This window comes from Prenolepis imparis, unplaced genomic scaffold (genome assembly GCF_030444845.1).
Source record: "Prenolepis imparis isolate NDT839.2.m4 unplaced genomic scaffold, iyPreImpa1.0 SCAF_9, whole genome shotgun sequence".
Classification (NCBI taxonomy): domain Eukaryota; kingdom Metazoa; phylum Arthropoda; class Insecta; order Hymenoptera; family Formicidae; genus Prenolepis; species Prenolepis imparis.
Window position 1 is genome coordinate 8054214 of NW_028141167.1, and position 19433 is coordinate 8073646.

The 19433-nt window shown below is 40.2% G+C and overlaps 1 protein-coding gene across 1 annotated transcript in view; it reads left to right on the forward strand.

Moving 5' to 3' along the window:
* The window catches only part of LOC145940955 (cell adhesion molecule Dscam2), an 81991-nt gene that overhangs the window by 13660 nt on the left and 48898 nt on the right, over positions 1 to 19433 (forward strand). The window contains exons 2-4 of the mRNA XM_083046639.1: positions 9945 to 10268; positions 14741 to 14902; positions 15495 to 15644. Coding sequence (XP_082902765.1) covers positions 9945 to 10268; positions 14741 to 14902; positions 15495 to 15644 — 636 coding nt within the window. The remainder of the gene's footprint in view (positions 1 to 9944; positions 10269 to 14740; positions 14903 to 15494; positions 15645 to 19433) is intronic.

Genomic DNA, 19433 nt, shown 5'->3' on the forward strand with positions numbered 1-19433 from the left:
AAGACAGAGAAAGAGAGAGAGAGAGAAAGTGTGTGTCCACATCGTTTTATATATGCGATTAGCTCATCACTGCCGGAACTTTTGCGATGCAACCGGCTTGCAAATAGCATGCAAACTTTTGCGATTACGTTTATTACCTAACGCAAATACGTAGCACCAACGATACTAGTCGGTAGTGCCTTAACTATCTTCGATACGCTACCGCTAGTAATATGATTCTTGAATTATTCATGAGAAATATGAGTGGTACTTAATCGCGCCCGTGCGCTCGATGTATCCCCCGCGATGAAAGTGGTAACGGGCAATTAAATTTAAATTTTAAACGACAGATTCTTTATCGTTGGCGATGAATGAATCCATTTGATATCTATCTGATGCAGCTCGGTGTTGTTTTGTTTACGCGACGACGCGCTCAACAAACAAAATATTCGCGGTGGAGTTGATTTTGCGCAAGGGCTTCGAATAACATCCGATTTCGGGGATGCATGTTGTGTCAGCCGATGATCGAGAAAAAATTAACCGTACGTAGCGCTTTTCGCAAGATCCTGGTTAATTCCGCGCCATCGGAGAGGAAATACCGCGCCGGCGGTCTCATTCAAAGATCGGATAAGAAAGGGTAGTAATTTGGCAAATCCACTGAGGCACTGAGCGAACGTACGTTAACAGAGCGTTGAGCACAGAGAAGAGGGAGAGCACAGAGGGAGGGCAAAGAGGCCGGCATGGACGTGGGTCGATTTTACACGGACAACGTACAATCTCTATGCATGAGGCTCACTGGGGCTACCGCTTCCTAAGTACACAGAATACGTATTTGCATTTCGGTCTTTGTACCGGTGTGTCCTGTTAGTCTGTGCGCCGTCTCTCTTTCCGTCTTGCTTCCACCGATTCTCTCTCTCTCTCTTACTCTTTATACTCTCTCGCAGTTTCCGCCGTAGCTGCCTGGTTGGCTGACTTCGCTTTATGTATACCCGCGTTTCCACGGATCTACTCGCATGGCGTTAACCGCACTGCGGTTCCCATTCGAACCCCCAACTATCCCCTAAGATGATATTTATAAACCTCGGGATTAAATCATCGTTAAAGCCGAGAGAGATATTTGAGATACTACCCCTGCGATATCGAGACTTTCTCGATCGCGTTTGTGACGTATTGCGAGAAAGACGTTCCTGACAAATCGGCCAACATCCTTCGTAAGAGCGCTCGTAAAACACACGACGTTTTATATACACCCCGATCCATCGGCTATCCCGATGGATGTTAAACGAAACGAATTTTCGATAAAATTGGCTGTTTTCAGGCGGCGGCAGAAATGTCGAAAGTTTGCACATCAGGGAAAAAGCACGAAAATTCCCTTCGATCAGCAGATATCAAAATATAGTCTGAAATCACTGAAATAACTTTTTTTTTCTTTTTCTATCCGTCGAGAGGGAGTATATTTCAGAGGAATTTCGAGAATTCGGGACTACTTGAAAATAGGGAGAGATTGAGAAGGGGAGAGAGCAAAAGCAAAATCGTGACTGTCAAGCGCGTGAGATTAACATGACTTCTTGCTGCAATTCTGCCTGTGATTGTATGAACTTGCTCTATGTAAGTCTGCGCTCGTAGACTATGGATTAATTCATTGTTCAAAGATCCCGTCTCTATGAGAGAACCTATTTCGTGAATGCTTTCTCTCTCTCTTTTCTCTCCCTTTCTCCTTCTCTCCCTTCCTCCCTCTTTCTCGCGATCCTTGAAGTTCGGCTTTGGAATAATAATGAAAGCTCTTGGATAGTGATACGGACATCGAGTAAATCTTGACGCGCGTGCCTCGAGTTTGCATTGTCGACCCCTCGAGAAGGATTCCTTCTCGTAGTCAAAGAAACTTCTCGCATCTCAATTTATGTTTTTTTATCCGAATTAAATTTGCATAGAAATTACAAAGTTATTTATATCTTAAACGGGAGGTACCGCGTGTGTTTTATGCAGGGGATAAAAAAATACTACACACAGTAGCTTCGGATAAAATCTCTCTCTCCCCGCACTAAGACTTTAGATTAAATCTTCCTTAAAACGGCCGACTTTACGATCCCCCGAGCAGTTGTCCCGAGCAGTTTCTTTCCACGGCAGTTTAGTAAGTTGGTCCCCATCGTAAAGTATCACCGATTTATGGTCTCGGGTTACCGAGCCATCTACGCCGGGGAAGAAATCAACTATTCGACCGATTCTCGAGCAGACGGTGAATGCGTATTGCACTGTACTGACTCGTATATATGTGCGATGAAATACGAGTTAAGAATTCGTCTCGTTGCGTCTTGAAAAATCGTAAAGTCGTAACAATAACTTTCTCGAATCTTTTCGCAAGTAATTGAAAAAATCCGCTTGTGGAAGTATCCTTTTTTTATGCCATAGTACCGCGCAGCTTTAATATGTGCGCTTGTTTTACTTTCTTTTTTTCTGTTTACGGTTGACCGCCCAAAACGTCGCTTAAACTCCGGCCACGAATGTACGTGGCGGATAGAAAATTGTACGTGGCGGATATAAAACAAGCATGCATGAAAAGCATCGAACCTGAAAGCGGAGCAATTTTAGGTATTGACCTTTGACAATGCGCAAAGAGAGGAAGAGTGCCTGCTTTCCGTGCGTAAAACGTGACCCGTTCGCGGCGACAATTAAATCCGCTGAGTGCACACAGTCCGCTTTTGTTTTATTATATTATATTTTTTGATCGATACAGACCACGTGTGTGCCGAAACATATGACGACAATATACTCGGAATCCACTATGTAAATAGTTGAAACTGTTCGGGCTGCGGGATAATCGGAATACGTAAAGCTGTTTATTTATTCAAAAGCGTAGATATTTAATGACAAAATATTTCATCGCGGGACAAATATAGTTCAGATGTTTAACTTAGTGATCGCGTTTCAAAAATATTTATTCACGCTTACGATCGCAAAATAGCGCACGTATACACGCTTTTAATCCGTTTGCACACAATTGAAGTATATGTTTTATATGATTTAAATAAAAAAAAAATTGCAAACGAGAGAGATTTCTTCACAGGGAATCTTGTGATGTACAATAGAAAGGTCAAAGTACAACGCGCGCACACGCACACGATGTATACACTTAATCAACGTTAATGTATATCGCGATGTTATTATTTTCTTTACGCAGCAAATATGCGCGAGCGCGTTTAACGTAATAACGTGGCTCAGTGGGAGCGAATAATGACGCTACTTACGTTCGTTTTAAGCAGCTTTCATGCTCGTTATAAGCCGCAGGCCACATAGGAGAGTCGCGTGGCGAAACAAAAACCGCATATCTCGCGGAATTAGCGAATTTCCGACCGAAAAATATACCGCATGTTGTTCTCAAACTGAAAAAGTGCGATATCGTATGCGGGGAAAAAAAGGATTTATAATAAAAATCATATATAAAACGCATAAAAATGACGCGTACAGAGGAATTGGAGCGGCAAACATCGGACAATTAGTACGTCACTTGTTTGTTTGTAATTTTTCCGTAATTTCCGTATTTTGTGTCGCAATATTTGTAGATACTCGTAGACATTTGCGGCGTAATAGAATTATTGTAAACGCAATTTTGCGGTCGGCAGTTTTCGCGAGCGTCTATATGTACCTATGCTAAACGGTTCTCGATTTCGGCCGAAATTTCGCGAAAATCACGAACGATTCGCGAGCATGTTAATATTGTTTAGCCTACCGGTACACGTCCGCGCTATCGCCGGACTAGCTAATCTCTGATGTGGTAACGCGAATAAATTTCCGGACGATAACGCGCGCCGAAATTTAATGGCGAAGCTTTATCGCGCCAAGTTCAGTAGTTAACGCTGTACCATGGGGGGGTGTGTGTGCCGCCGGGTTTACCGCATCACCTTCCACCATTTACGGATCAATTTGGCGGAGTGCATTTATATTTTAACTAAAGTTGAGGAAGGGAAGGCTTACGTACATTAATCTTCCACTACTGTCGGATCGAACGTCGAAAACGTCGCAGATAAGCCGGTCAATTAGAAATCAGATTTCGGAGATAAGATAATGGTTGACTCTAATCGTAGAGATTAGCTGTTCTATAATACGAAATAATTAACACGGCCGATCGTAGATATTCGAGGGCCCCAATTAAACGGACAAGTACTGCTGACGCAGGTAATTAATGCGGCCGAATGTGCGCCTTACTGTGTAACGAAGATAATTTTGCAATCGTGTTAATATATCGTGCGCGAAACGTAAAATTACAGGGGTGAGTCCCGAAATAGGAAATTTTTCGGCTAAAAATTTCGACTAAATGATATTACGATCTTTGAAATTAATTGTGTCAATATACCGAAATTGGAGTCGAAATCGCAAATTTAAAGGGAGCGAGGAAATCGATGCGATGATGCAATGAAGGACTTTCGATTAATAATCCAGCTACACAGCTAGCTAGGATGCGTAGATCCGATTTAAAGATTGTTACGAGGGGATTTAAATTTATACCTTGCGTAACATCGCGAGAATGCAAAATCAAGTTTATATAGTTGCAATTATAGGATTAGTCGTTTTAGAATTTATCGAACCGTTTTCATTCAAGTACCATTATTATTTTGTTAGGATTTTTTTTTGTTTTATGGAATTGTGTGTGTATGTGTATTTTATTATTCTTTTCCCCTAAAATTATAGCATACGATTGTTGATATAAAATATTGCGATTTTTCAATCAAATCAAATTATTGTTACGAAGCAGTCGACATTTAAACTTTAATTGACCGAAAACTAGTAATTGCACACTGCAACTTCAGATTGTCATGAAAAAAAGTATCTGCGTGCCATTTGATGTATTTTTAGATCTACGATTCGTTATGTTGTAGGAATGTACTATACGTGATTCGTTTAGTATTATCCCGTTTTACACATTTTATCCGTTTTACATTTCAGTAATTCCATTCGCGATTGAAATTCCTTTAGAGCAACACACACTGCCGATTTATCAGCCAATTGCATGTCATGCGATTCACGTAATCCGATCGCGATGTAAAATCGCGAATTATCTTTGCATTAACAATATACGACATGTGTAGATTCTCATTTAACAAAGTAATTGATAAAGAAGAAACATAAATTCTTTTCATAAACAAATTTATTTTTCAATTTTTTTCGTAATGGCATAAATTTTCGGCATAGATATGAATTGAAGTATGCAATCTAAAAATTTCTCTCTCTTTATGTATCCGTGATTCTTTCGACGTTTGCGATGACACGCATCCGCGAAAATGAGATGTTAGAAACCTCGCTGGAATTTTGCGAGCTATGCCCGCGAGAGTTAAAGGATGTTTGAGGACGGACAGGAGAAGGGATCGTACGACGATGATCCGGTGTTAGGACGAGAAGCGGATAAACCTCTATCCCTCTCTTTCCGAACCTTCTCCGACTTCTCCACTCTCGTAATGACTAACAATCCCTCCGTGCGGGTCGCTGGAACAATGGAAACAATACAGTGATATGAGAAAGCCGGTTTGCATTGTCGGACAAACCACGGACAGGATTCCTCATTTTCCCCTCTTTATATCCATTCCAATCCGTATATATCCCACCATCTGTTCTCTCTCTGTTCTTCCCTCTCGATGCGTTCTATCCGCACCACCCTAACTGTACAACTATGTTTCCAACGCGTGGAAATCCCAGTCTTAACTTTTCCGTCTTTCTCCCTCGTCATCCCGGTCGGAGAAAAGAATTGCGCACATTGCTGAATGAGCCGTTGATTCCGGTGCGAAAACTGCTCCATTCGACGATTCTTCCGTTCTTTGTACGCTCGCCGACTCCACTAAGGGCTTTACCTTCTCATCCCTCCCTCTCTTTCGGCAATTAGTCAGCGACGCTGGCTACTTTACTCGCCCCGTCATTACTTGTGCTGACTTTTCGAAATCGCGAGGGATAAGATTGAAAGCTTCGGAAGTGATTTTCAAGGGATACTTTTTGCATTATTCATCGAAAACGTGGAAGTTTGTACGAATGGCTAAATGTCTAATAAAATATGTGCATATATACGAGGGTTATTTAAAGATACAAACTTTAAAATATTTTTTATACAACACACAAGGAATATTTATAGCTTTGAAAGAAATTTATTAGAAACTGTGCATATACATATAAAGTTTTACATATTTTATGAATAGCATAAAAATAATTTTGTCCATTTATTATTATTATTATTATTATTATATAATTTGTTAAATTTTTTCAAAGTTTTTATTTTTATCTCAAATTTTGCTCACGAAATTATGATCATTTATATAAAAGTCTTGATAGCTCTCATATAAAAATATAACATCATCGAAAAAAATAATCTTTCGTACTACTGTGAGGCATTTGAAAAGATTGTCGTAGATTTTTTATACTTTAAGACTTTTTTAACATTTTAATATTTTATTTAAACAAGAAAAACATATTTATTAATGGATAGGAAATATTAGAAATTATAGGTGTGTAAAATTTTATGAGCATATTTCATAAGGAGCATAAAAATAATTTTTATGTAAAAATTCAAAGTTTTAATTTTTATCTCAAACTTTGCGCAAAATTATTATTATATCTACATAAAAGTCTTATTAGTCATTATACGAAAATATAACATTCTTAGAGATAGTTGTTTGTAATGAGGGAGGCATTTGAAAAAGACTGCCATCGATTTTTCGTCGAATATTCTAATGACAATAGCGTTGTTTTACGAAGGGATACACGGGGTAGTCCGAATGAAAAGCGAATAAAAGCGAGCACTTAAGAGAAGGAGTAGATTTCCGAAGGATGTTGACACAAAACATTATACGGTCGGTCGCCCTCGTCCGCGTCCCGTCTCTTTAACGGCTGCCGGCTAAGAAACACAAGTACGGGGTTCTTCGGGATAGGAGAGGGAAGGATACGAGGTATGCTCGTGATGACATTGAGGGTTGACGGGGTGTCACGCTAGTGGTCTATTCGGCGTGTATTGCCTACGATAGTCCTGGTGTAGCCTATCTCTCTCTCTCTCTCTCTCTCTCTCTCTCTCTCTCTCTTTCTTCCATCTCTCCGTACTCAGCCTGGTCTCACTGAGTGCATCCAAAGAGGGTGTACAGTCGAGTACGTGTCAGAGTAGATGCAACTCTTAGAGCTGCGCGTTCGCTCATCCCCTTATTCCTCGCCATTGTTTGGCTATTTCGATGAGTCAATCTATTTCGAGCGTTTTCGACGCAAAGCATAGTAATTAGTCATTTTTGTTTTTGCTGATTTATTTTTTTATATAAAAATATGTCAAATGGGAATTTTTTTCATGCCATTCTTTACGTGTCAAAACAATGGATATATGAAATATATATACGATAACTTATCTTATCGACATATAGATAAAAATTCACACTACTAATAATCTTTCTGATATGACGCTTATTTCGTTTGTAATCCGATCTGATCCGAAAAAAACGAAGATATATCCGGAATCTCTGATATATACTAATCCGGGGAGACTCCGGTAACGATCAAATCGCAGGGCGGCCGACGTACGTCAGATAGCGGCGGAATTATAACGCGAACTCTCTCGGAACTCTCTGAAGATGAAGAGTTAACTTTTTATGCGGAGCGCCTTCCTTCCTTCCGCGGGGAAATGATTACCGAGAGCCCAAGGTAAATGTAGGTCACGAGATATATCCAATCGTAGGTCTGCAGCGCGCTGGCTATTCAGGCGATGGTGGAGTGCACGAGACGTTAAGATTCGAAACTCCGTTGGCTTTGGAGAAAGGAAGACAGCGAGAAAATGAGGAAAAGGGGAAAGAGAAAAAGAGAGAAAGAGAGAGAGAAGGGGAAGGGCAGAAAAGGGTGAGGAGGGTGGAGAAAGGCGAAGAGAGAGAGTAAGGTAGGAAGTAAATCTTTGCCAGGTACTACAGCTTTTATAGGAGAGAGTCCACGATTTTCTTTTTCGAGAAAACGATAACTTTCCGGATTCGAACGTGCTCGTCCGAGAGACGACGTCACGAGGGTCGGGAATCCTCCCCGATTACCAAGAAACGTTGCTTTAGCTTATGGAAGATAAGTAATCAAGATTTAAGCTCGCCCGGATAGTGTAAGGAAGGGAATTGCCAACGTAAGCGCTCATTGGAGATTCGGCCAAAATAACTCTCGACGTCGCTTCTTTTAGCTATATATCCGGCTACTGAGAGCACCTTGGCCTCTCCAGCCTGCACCGTGCAGATAAAAGCACGCAAAAGTTTTACTAAACCACAACCAATCTCTCTCCATTATTGACCTCTTCTCTTGTAAATTTATAATTGATATACACGTAAAATAATATTATATATCGTAATAATAATAAAATAATATTAATATTTATAATTTCTATATTTTTTTTGATATTATGATTTACACATATAAATGTAATTATAATTTTATAAGACAAAGTTTAAAGACACTTTATTACATCGGAGCTTTCGACACTTATAATTTAGCAGTATGAAGCCTTATAAAAGCTGCTCAGAACTCTGATAACTATATTGATTCTTTATTACGATGATATGAAAATTGAGTGCAATATTTTGTACACAACATAAAAAGTAGTTTTATGAGAAAATTATACAAAGATTGTGTGTACAGGAAAACTAGATTGTATGTATGAAAATTACATTTAAATTACATTTAATGGCTTTATTTATTCATGTACTAGTATTTTCATTTTATTTTACGAGTTGTATTTTCTAGAAATATCTCTCCATATCTCCCTTAATATAACGAGAAGAGAACAATTTATCTCTACATTATTTCACAAATATAAAATAAAATTGAAGCATTTATTTTGTTTTGCGACAAATATTGAGATACTAAAAAATAGTATAATTAATCACGCAGATATGCGTGTACGAATTATTATTTTTATTTTAACATGTCTAGATGCCTCCGAAAAAACTATCTTAATTTTTTATTTATCTCTAAACTTTTGGAAGTTGATCTTCGGACTTAAAATTACTTGGAAGTAACTCGCCAAATATATTCCGAGACTGCTAAGTCGGAATCTTGCAATCTTTTGACGAACCTCGATCGCGATCTCGTCGGAAACGCATGCGGAAACACGCCGCGAGCGCGCGTGTCATTCATTGCACGTTCTCTCTGCCCTGGGGGGGTAGTCTGTACTCGGTTGGCCTGGCTTCCAGATGAGCAATGCTGGACGGAATGCGGAATACATCGGAAGCGGTCCGGCATTCCTACTTAAATCAACATAACTCGGATGATGAATGGTTAACAGGCTTCGGCGGCGAGGGGAAAAGAGAAGTGGGGCAGGGGGAAAGGGGGAGGTGAAACGGGGGTGAATGGTGGCAATGCGCTCCATTTATGGAAGCTATTACGGCCGAATTTCAGCGTTAAATGTATGATTTATGGCCGAGCGTATTATCTTCGTTCATGTCCGTCGACGATACAGTGCACGTCCCATCGCACTCACAGCATCAGCACCCCTTCTCTCTCGCCGCTGACCACCCTCTTCCTCCACCTCCTCCCATCCCCCCGAGAAAATTACTTTGCATTCGGTCGGCGGTGAACGAAAAATCCACAGCCGAGTGTCCATTCACTGACACCGCCGTCGTGATTAATGCATTTCTGATTGTTATTCGTAATGCTCTAAAATTTATGGCGCGTTAGAATTACGAAACAAACCGCGCACGCGCGCGTGTCTGCGCGCTGGAGAACGTCGCTCGCCTGAATAAAGATCGTAAATGGAGATTTAAAAAAAAATGTATTTAGAGTCGTGTAGCACCGCGAACGAATAAAAGAAAAGGTCGGGGGCAAGGCGAACAGAAATCCGCGAGATACGTATGCGGGAGAGAGGAGGTCAGGAGAAGAGGCGAAGGCGGCGTAATCTTAATTGAATATAGTTAAGCGGCTTTCCCGGTTCTCTTTTGCGCCCGTTAATAATACATATCTGGTATCTGTTTTCTCTGCAGCAGGTTCCTCCGTCGCCTCCTACGAGACGCAGGGCCCCGGCTTCGTGACGGAGCCGCCGTCCAGGGTGGAGTTCACCAACGTGAACGGCGGCCGGGTGGATTGCACAGTGCGAGGAAATCCGCTGCCGACCGTCGACTGGCTGGCGGCGGACGGCGGCAGTATAACGAGCATCCTCGGCATCAGGCATGTCCTGGGAAACGGTACGATACACTTTCCCGCCTTCGAGGCCGAGGCCTTCCGGCAAGACGTTCATTGGGCCATTTACAAGTGTTCGGCTGTCAACAGCGTCGGCGCGGTCGTCAGCAGAGACGTCACCGTCAGAGCAGGTACGTGCCGAGGGAGCGAAACTTCTCTCGCGCTTGTTATCTTTATCGTATGCTTCCTCGTATTATTCTCTCCGTTATACTCCGTTATACCAACGTCGCCGTCATCATCGTCGTCGTCATATCCTCCGCACGTAGATGGACCATGTCGTAGACACGGACGTGTACGTTTCTATCCGTGAATTCACGCTCACGATCGCTGCTCTAGGCTACGGCGGCGAGATGAAATTTCCTTCCCGCGCACGTTTACGTATCGTATCAGACCGACTGCATAGTCGACGAGTTAAATAATGGGGGCTCTCTCCCCGTCGTCGCGCGACGGGATCTGCAGCGATAATGGAATGGCTAAGCGGTTAGAGACCGCAGTTTCTAGTATTGCACCTAAAGAAAATATAGAGGATTTTTTTTGGAGAGAAAATATAATTCTCTTTGGACTATTCAAATGTTGGAAATTATAAATAATTTGTTATTTTATCAGGTAATAGATGATGAATAAAATGAAGCATTTTTCTTTCTAGAATTTTATTTAAAAAATTTATTTTTGGCATATATAACTCCGAGTTTCAACTCCAAATGTTTCATGTTAAATTTTACATATATTTGAAGTTAAATAAATGATTGTGTCAGATCAAGGTTGATGATTTAAAAGACTTTCCATTCGCAGCGAATAGCTAGATTTGATCTCGTTGGATAAGAGACTGAGATTTTTATTATTCTCTATAATTTTATCTTATTTAATATATTTTATACAGAAGAGAATTTCTATCCAAAAATCACAATATTTATTCACTTTACAATGAGAATATACGTTTTACAAGCATAATCTGTATCGGGCAACCGTGGCACTTAGTCACTGAAATCGCGTTAGCGAAAGGAGATCCGTCTACGGATTTCTTTTGCTCGACGACGCGATACCTTTCCGAAACTACGGGCGTCTACAGGAGTATCGAGGTAGAAGACGGCAAGGGAGAAAGAAGGTACGGATAAAATGGAGTAAAAGGAGGCCGCGCGAGGCGCCTTAAAAATAGAGCTTCCGTCGGGTCAACGAACCGGAAGATATCTTATCGACCTAATACGCCCGTAAATCATCGTCGCGTGAACGCAGCCCATACCTTTTCAGATTCATGCCTGGTGCCTCCGCCGCGTCAGCTCCTAGTCTCCGTCTCAGCCATTTTCTTTTTGCTCATCTCCTTCACGGTTTCATCCTGTCCTCTCCCTCTCTTCCGCCTTCCCTCATACTGCGCTTTCTCGCTACCCCGACTTCAGCAACTCCTTCTTCCGTCTTCGAGAAAAATCTTTCGGGCGCGCACGCTCCTTTCTCGGAAACAAAATGGATATGATTGCGTACGCAATCGCTCGAACATGTGGCTGGTTACTGTCGGAAATGTCGCTCTTTTCCTTTTTCACCCCCTCAACGATCGCTATGTGTCATCGCGATACTTTGTCAAAAATGGGGAAAAAGCATATCGGGCTATACCGGGGTTACTTCGTCTCGGTAAAGATGGTTTCTAGGACACGATGCAAGACAATAATTCATAATATCTCTCACGTTTCAATTTCTCTAACGAAAAATTCTGTCTATTGATTATTTTATTTAAAGACTAGATATTCTACTAGGATATTCTCGTATCCGCTTTGCTCGATCTGACATATAATTCGATCAAAATATCTGTCCGCAGAAAATGACTTCCATTATTCAGTATTTGTCCATTAAATTGTGATATAAACAAGTCGTTAGTCATTTCGCGTTTCACCATTGATCGTCCCAAATGATGGTCCCATACGAAGATAGACGATATAAAAGATGACAGGAGATGTGGCAGAAAATAAGCATCGCCAGAGCATCGTTTGCAAGAATGTTCAAGCTCGGGCTCGTCTCTCGGGACGATGTATTATTTTATGACATGCTCTCTCGGTATATATATACATATATCTACATATGTATATGTACTCTGAGAGGAGTCGAACAACGAGCGCGAATAACGAATACCGTCCCGCGTTTTCTGTTTGCTCATATTCGACATCGATGCGGTCGGAACGATTTTTGCTCGTTATTTATTTCGGCGAACAAGCGAACGGACGAGGAACACGAAGATTTCGCAGTCGTTGTTCTTTGTTCCGTTCGTTCGACGTATATATGTACGTGTCAACATCCTGGAAGTAAACGTTGCGACGACATTGCCTTTCGCGTATACGGTGTGTTGCCTTGTACCGAGAAAATGAGGAAGTTTAACGACCGCACGCGGGACTCTTTTATAAAAAGTACAGGGACCGAGTCTTGCTCACTTTTACGCTGCGGATAGTCACATTTTTCCCCCCGTGTCGTATTTCAATTTAACGGCTTATCCCTTGAAGATAATACGTATATATTAGACGCTGACTTTGTCTTCTTTTTATATACATTTTTTTACAAGCTCGAATATTTTCTAATTAGTATATTTTACTGTGAGCCTCGACTAAAACTTAATATATTAAAGTATTTAGTATATATTAAAAACTTAGTATATATTAAAAATGTTAATTCATAATTTTTAAGAGTTTATGATTTTTTTATATAACGCGTATAATTATTTTCATTATATATTTCGCCAGAGTTTATATTACATTCTTGATTTTCTGTAAACATATAAACATATATACATTTATATATATATATATATGTAATAATATTTTCCGCGCTCTCGATCCTAAAATTTCTCGCTACCCTATGTCAATCGTAGATACCTTGTTGGATAATTATTTCGCCACGAGAGAGGTTCTTTGGTAGTTTTGCATAAAATCCGACTTGTTGAAAAAGCGTGGTTTTCGGACGAGCTACTCATTTCTAGCGGATGATTCTCTGAGAGAATAGATGCTGCGCCCTGATGGAGAGCCAGTCGACGCGTTGCTTTTGCGCGCGGCATCTTCCTCTCTGCCTCTCGCTCTTTGATTCTCACCGCTCTTTCTCTCCTTTTTCTCGTACCCTCCCCCGCTATCTCTTCTCTCTGCTCGTTTCATGGTTTGTAAATATTACCTGCCACGAGATGTCTGCCGAGTTTATGTTCGGCTTGGTTGCCACGTAACTGAGAGAGAGAGAGAGAGAGAGAACGAAGGCGAGCCGAGCGAGCAATACGCGAAGAGAAACCAGAAAAGGGAGAGACGGCTGACGAGGGAAACGAGAAAGAGAGAAAGAGAGAATGGCAGCATGCGCGAGGGGAACCAGAGGAGGTGGATGGAGTACGGGCAAACTCACTGAGTTTTTACCCCATTCTGAAGTCTGAGTGCCTCGCTCCGCTGACTCTCGAAACGGGTTGCGGAGGTAGAACCCCGCAACGCACCACCACAGCGATTCCCTGGCTGCTGCTTTTCTATCCCCTTTCTCTCCATATCTCTCCCTCTCTCTCTATCTTTTTCTTTCCTTCCCTCTTCTAGATTCCTGCCTGGCTGCCTTCCACGTTCTTTACAACCTTATTCCATCCCCCTCTCAGACATGCCCTTACCAACCTTTCAGCCGAGCCCATCAACTTACGTGGGCTGCCAGGTCAGGGGCGGATCTCGCGACATGAGATTTTGGATAAGACGCCGCCTTTTGGGATTTTCTACTTTGACCGTATTGTGTTACTGCGTCTTCATCAAGCTTCGTCAGCCCTTTCGTTGGCACGTAACGTCAACACCTCGTAGAAATGACGGTGATTAGATGCGGAGGATGACGCGATGATGCTTTTCAAAGCGAGCGCACACGCTATTTTTCTATAATTAAAGTTACTTTTTCATATACTTTTTCGTGCAAATATTTTTTCAGACTCTATCTCTCTCTCTAAAACGGGACGCGTGAAATCGTTCGCTCGTAACATAAGATTTGATTATAATAACATCGCGTATGAAAAAAATATTCCGTTTTATTTTGCAAAAAAATAATTACAAAAAATGCATACCGAGTTTGCATAATCGTAATCGTTCCGCTAGTTTAATATTTCATCATGTTTACTCCTTGTATTCGGTTATTTTGCAGATTATTAAATTTCTAGTAAATTAACGAAAAAGCTATTTATAACTCATTTTATTAACTGATGATATAAATTCAACATCAACATGCGAATACGCGCAGTGAATGTAACGCGCGTGTTTACCAGCGTTACTAAACTGCGTTACTAAACAGATCATTAAATACATATGTATATACAATATATATAGAGAGAGAGAAAGAGAGAGGAGTATAAAATTACGCGTGTGTCCGCGCATACATTATCCTTGCGTTTATGAAAGCTCTTCAATTAGAAGTGGAATCAAATGTAGGTTCGAAGCAAACAACACGATATCGCGCTGTATGGTTTCGTTTCTTGTCAGTAGAGACTTGTATCAAAGCGAGTCGTAACACCCTTGTGCAGTTATAACGCTGTTATAACACACATATATGCGCTTTACGTTCTTACGACTCTGAAAATCATGGTGTATGGACAAAACGAGAGTGCAACTTATCGTTATACTCGTTGCAGTGGTAAACCAACGTTACGATCCGGAAGTGCAGAGTCCCAGCGGCTTCCTCGGCAACAATGTGCTTGTGCGTTGCAACGTGCCCAGTTTTGTTCGCGATCACGTCACGGTCACGTCTTGGCTCCAAGAACCAGTTTTCAATATTTACCCCTCCACAATGGGTGGTAAGTAATGAAAAATACGTATTTACGTCTGTATGTTAATGGCATGTTAAGCATTTTTCAACGAGCGAATATAATTACATAAAATAAATTAGAATTATTATATATACATATATTTATATATATGTATTCTGTTTTACTTTTTAAATAGAATATATATATGTTAATTATATATTCAGTTATACTAATGATTATTCTATATATTTAATTATAATTATATATAAAATTGTGTCAAGTAGAATATAAATATATATAAAAATAGAATAGAAATATATATATATATACACACACATATGTATGCATGTTTGTATGTAAAGAGAGAGAGAGAGAGAGAGAGAGAGAGAGAGAGAGAGAGAGAGAGAGAGAGAGAGAGAGAGAGAATTACTTGAAAATTAAACAGAACCTTTTATGTGTACAAATATTGGGTATATTATCGTGAATTAATGATACAATTACATTATTGGAAAATAGGAGTTGTATTATATGACGTCATTTATGTGCGCGCTCATATAAACATGTAATTTCCTTCCGATCAATTTAGATTTCCATGTTGATAGAAACGTAATTCAAACCCGATGCACGCGTGTTGTTATAGATGGCAAATATCATATGCTGCCGAGCGGCGAGTTGATGATAATCAATATTACGCGAAGCGACGCGCAGATGACTTATCGATGCAGGACGCATCACCGGCTAACTCAGGAAACCGTCGTCAGCAGCAATGTAGGACGGCTGCAACTGACTGGTGAGTACACGTCATAGATTTTTCTTCCTGTATATATACAACAGGATCTCCCGCTGTGTGTTTTCTAAGGGTAGGTTCTTCGATCAATTTGTAGTTTCTTTTCATAGTTAAAATATCAATATTTAAAAATACGATTATAATCGAAAACTAATTAAATGGAGATTTGCCTCGAATATAAAATAAAAATTTTATTAAAGTCTCTTCGAAATTAAAAGGATGTGATTTTGTATTATTTTTTATTTTCAATTATAGTTTCCCTCCCCTTAATTCGTCAGAGACTCTTTATCTCCTCGTCGTTAATTATTTGAGGACAATAGATGCAAATTTAATATTAAAATTTTATTAAGGTTCATTTGTGAAAAAAACTATAGAATATAAGTTTTGTTATTCGTTATTTTTAATTAATTTTTCCCTTAGAGCGTAGCTCTGTCAGGAAACTTTTATTTCCTATCGCTGATTATTCGAAAATAATAAACGGCTCCGATAGTTTTCTCGTTGAAAAATCGACTGCAAATTCGTCGACGAAATTATTATTAAAATACAATGTGTTGAAAGTTTGGATACTCGTTATTCATCATCACTGTATGCGCGATCTCATTAGCCTTGTTATGCAACAATCTTGATTCGAGAGTTGGATTCGTCAGTTGATGTAAAATCGACGGAAAAGGAGGTCTATTGGATTGTATAACCATCGTGTTTTAAGCACAAAGACGAGTTTGTTCCGACAATTATTAAATTTTTCAAAAAACGTAAATAGAGAAGAGAGCTCGCGGACACACAGGATATCCGTTGTGCTTGTCGAACGGTAAATTCCGGTTCCGCCTCGAGCTGAACGTATATATCGGACGTATGGTAGAGTTTAATTAAATGTTTACTTTACCTGCACCCAATTCGATCGATACCGCAGCAATTATACTCCTCATTTTTTTTCATTCGGAGTGAAAGCAACCAAAGAAGAACGATGAAAAGGGAAAATTTGTCCCGTGAATCGAGAATCCAATCGAACACATCCGCGTCATTGAAATTTTTTTATAAGAGCATTCGGTGCAAATCAATGAGTCGTGTTTATATATATTTATTCGTAATTTTAGTCATTTATCGGCATCTTTGGCATTTAATTAATTAATATCTGATTAAACGAGAGATTGTTAAGAATCAAGGCATCATCGAACAGAGTGGATAATTAATTTCAGAAGGCATCACCCTCGTTGTTTTTTTTTTTTCTACGTTCGCGTAATTTATTCCCCTATCGCGTCCAGCACATTAACTCGGATCCTCGCGATAACGAAGGGAAGGAAGGAAGGAAGGAAGGGATGGAAGGTAAAAACAGCGCGTTTAACTGCCGGCGCGAAACTGTCCGACCGATTCCTTCGACAGCGGTCGATGTTTAATTAGATAACGGCTAAGGAAGTGATGACGGTATAGCGAATGTGTAAATTACAAGGAGGGGTTGGATAAACGCGCGAAAAGAGGACTGGAAGAACGGAGGAAGTTATCCCAAGTGGTCTGAAAGTAATGGCCTTTCTCTCCTCTCTTAGGATATCATATCGCGTTCGAAATTAAGTGGAACTCTAATCGTATATATCCGCACGAACGCCAAAGGAAAGACAGGCGCGTTTACCTTTCATTTCTTGAATAGAGTCCTATCGCGAGATAATGATCGATCGTAGTCGCATAACGTCGTAGTCTTTCAAAGTTGTTATAAATACACATCGTCTGTTATTTATTTAGTGTATTATTTTTTAGTTATTATTTTTTAGTTATTATTTTTATGCGTCCGATATAACGTGGTAGTCTTTCGAAGTTGTTATAAAAAAATACATTGTCCATCCGTTATTGTTTAATGTGCGCGATTAAAATTGACGTTTAATGTATGCCACGCGGAAAGTAAATATAGAAATAGTGTTTGTAATGAAATATTGATCGCGCGCTCCTTTAGCGGAGTATCCTCATTGTAAAATCTTCTCTCGCCGACTTTCTTCTCCCTCTTTTTTCACCCTACTCCCCATAGACAATGTTCTAAATTTTCAAAACTCCGAGAGAGAGAGAGAGAGAGAGTTTGCAAACTTTCAAACTGGGAGAATCTCTCGTGATATCGCGAATTTCGGGGGACGTGCGAGACTTATTTAAAGTTTCTTGTAGATTCCAAGCGAACACACGTAGTCATCGTGATTTCATACTTGTCCCTTACTTTTCACACGTATATTTTTGAAATAAAATTCTTCATAATGGATTGGTAAAATCGTTTTGTAATGCAAATGTCTCTGTATACACAGAGAATATAATACCAATTAATTAATATCATTATTGTGAATTTTGGCGAGCTTCATAATATCGATATTAAATAAACTCGTGTTGTTGAAAGAGGTCCCCATTTGGAAATTAGTTCGACAATATGACACGATTCGACCAAGTACTACGATGTTTGGTATCCATAACCGGGCGCGCTGCTTTAGTATATTCCTAATCACACAAATATTTCCAACGAACGTCAATTAATTATCGCCGTTATTCGATCGTAGGTTAATTACCTCGCGTATCATTTGACAGGTTGCCGAATAAACGATATTCGCTGAAAGCCTGGCGGCGGTATGTATGTACACGCAAACAGGATAAATATTTGTCTAAAGCGAGTTGCGCGAGCAAGCGAACACGCGAACGATAGAAGTGAGAGCGATTGATTTAAAAAGTTTCAAGTTTAATCACTTTCATTTCTTCGACAGCTGTGAGAGATTCCTTCGATTTTCTATAACGAAGCCAATAATTTGTGAATCGTAATAATAATCGTCGCGCGTCATGTTAATAATTCCGTCAATAAAATAATATAATAATAATAATAATAATAATAATAATAAAACGATTCTTTCAAAATTACAACATATAATTGATAACGATAATGATAATCGAGCTGGCGTTTTATTATACGAATCTCGACATTATTCTTGAGGTATCTTGCGAGGGGGATGAGGGAAGAGGGATGAGGCATGAGGGGGAGAGAGAGGGAGATCACCGTTTGTGTGCCGCCGCATAATCAGGCAAGAAAAACCGATCCGACGTGCCAGGGCAAGAATATCTCGGCGGACGTTGAAAAATTCACGGGTTTCAATTTTCCAGAAACGTACGCGTTCGCTCGTGCACTCGTAATAAAGCTGTTACACTGGGCCCCGCCCATTGCCCTCTGCCACGCATAGGGACTCCTTCCACTCGTAAGATAGAAATTTATGCTAAGCGCACTTAGGTAGTTAATAACTTAATAATGAAGTTTGGGAAGGGGGGGTGGAGGGAGAAAATTTGATCGTTTGCATATTTCGGTTCGCGCGCGCGTTCCCCTTTTCTCCCTCTCTTCTATCTCTCTCCTTCATCCCCCGTGTCCGGAAAACCGGCGCATATCCTTCTAAATTAACCAAAACCTCGATGTACAGTAGTTTTACGGAGTAACGAGGAAACTTTTCGGCACATTATCCACCGCGTATATAAATCCCAGTATAGGAAGGGGAGGGCTGGACCAGCCGAATTTAAAACTGGAGTAAAGTTAACGTCCATTGTACCTCATATGCGGAAAGATATCAGATCGCGGGGTGAGTTTATATCGAGGGCGCGATCACGTAAAACAATTTCGACGGTGGTGTACGATTCGCGGTGCTATATGAACGCCATGGAGTGGACGTTACGTTATGCCTGTTTGATTTATTGCGGATTTCGATGCTTGAATTTTATTGGCGTATACGCTCTTCTGTAGAGGGATCGTCAGATTTCAGATTTGAAATTCGAAATTTCGGAAATGCCATA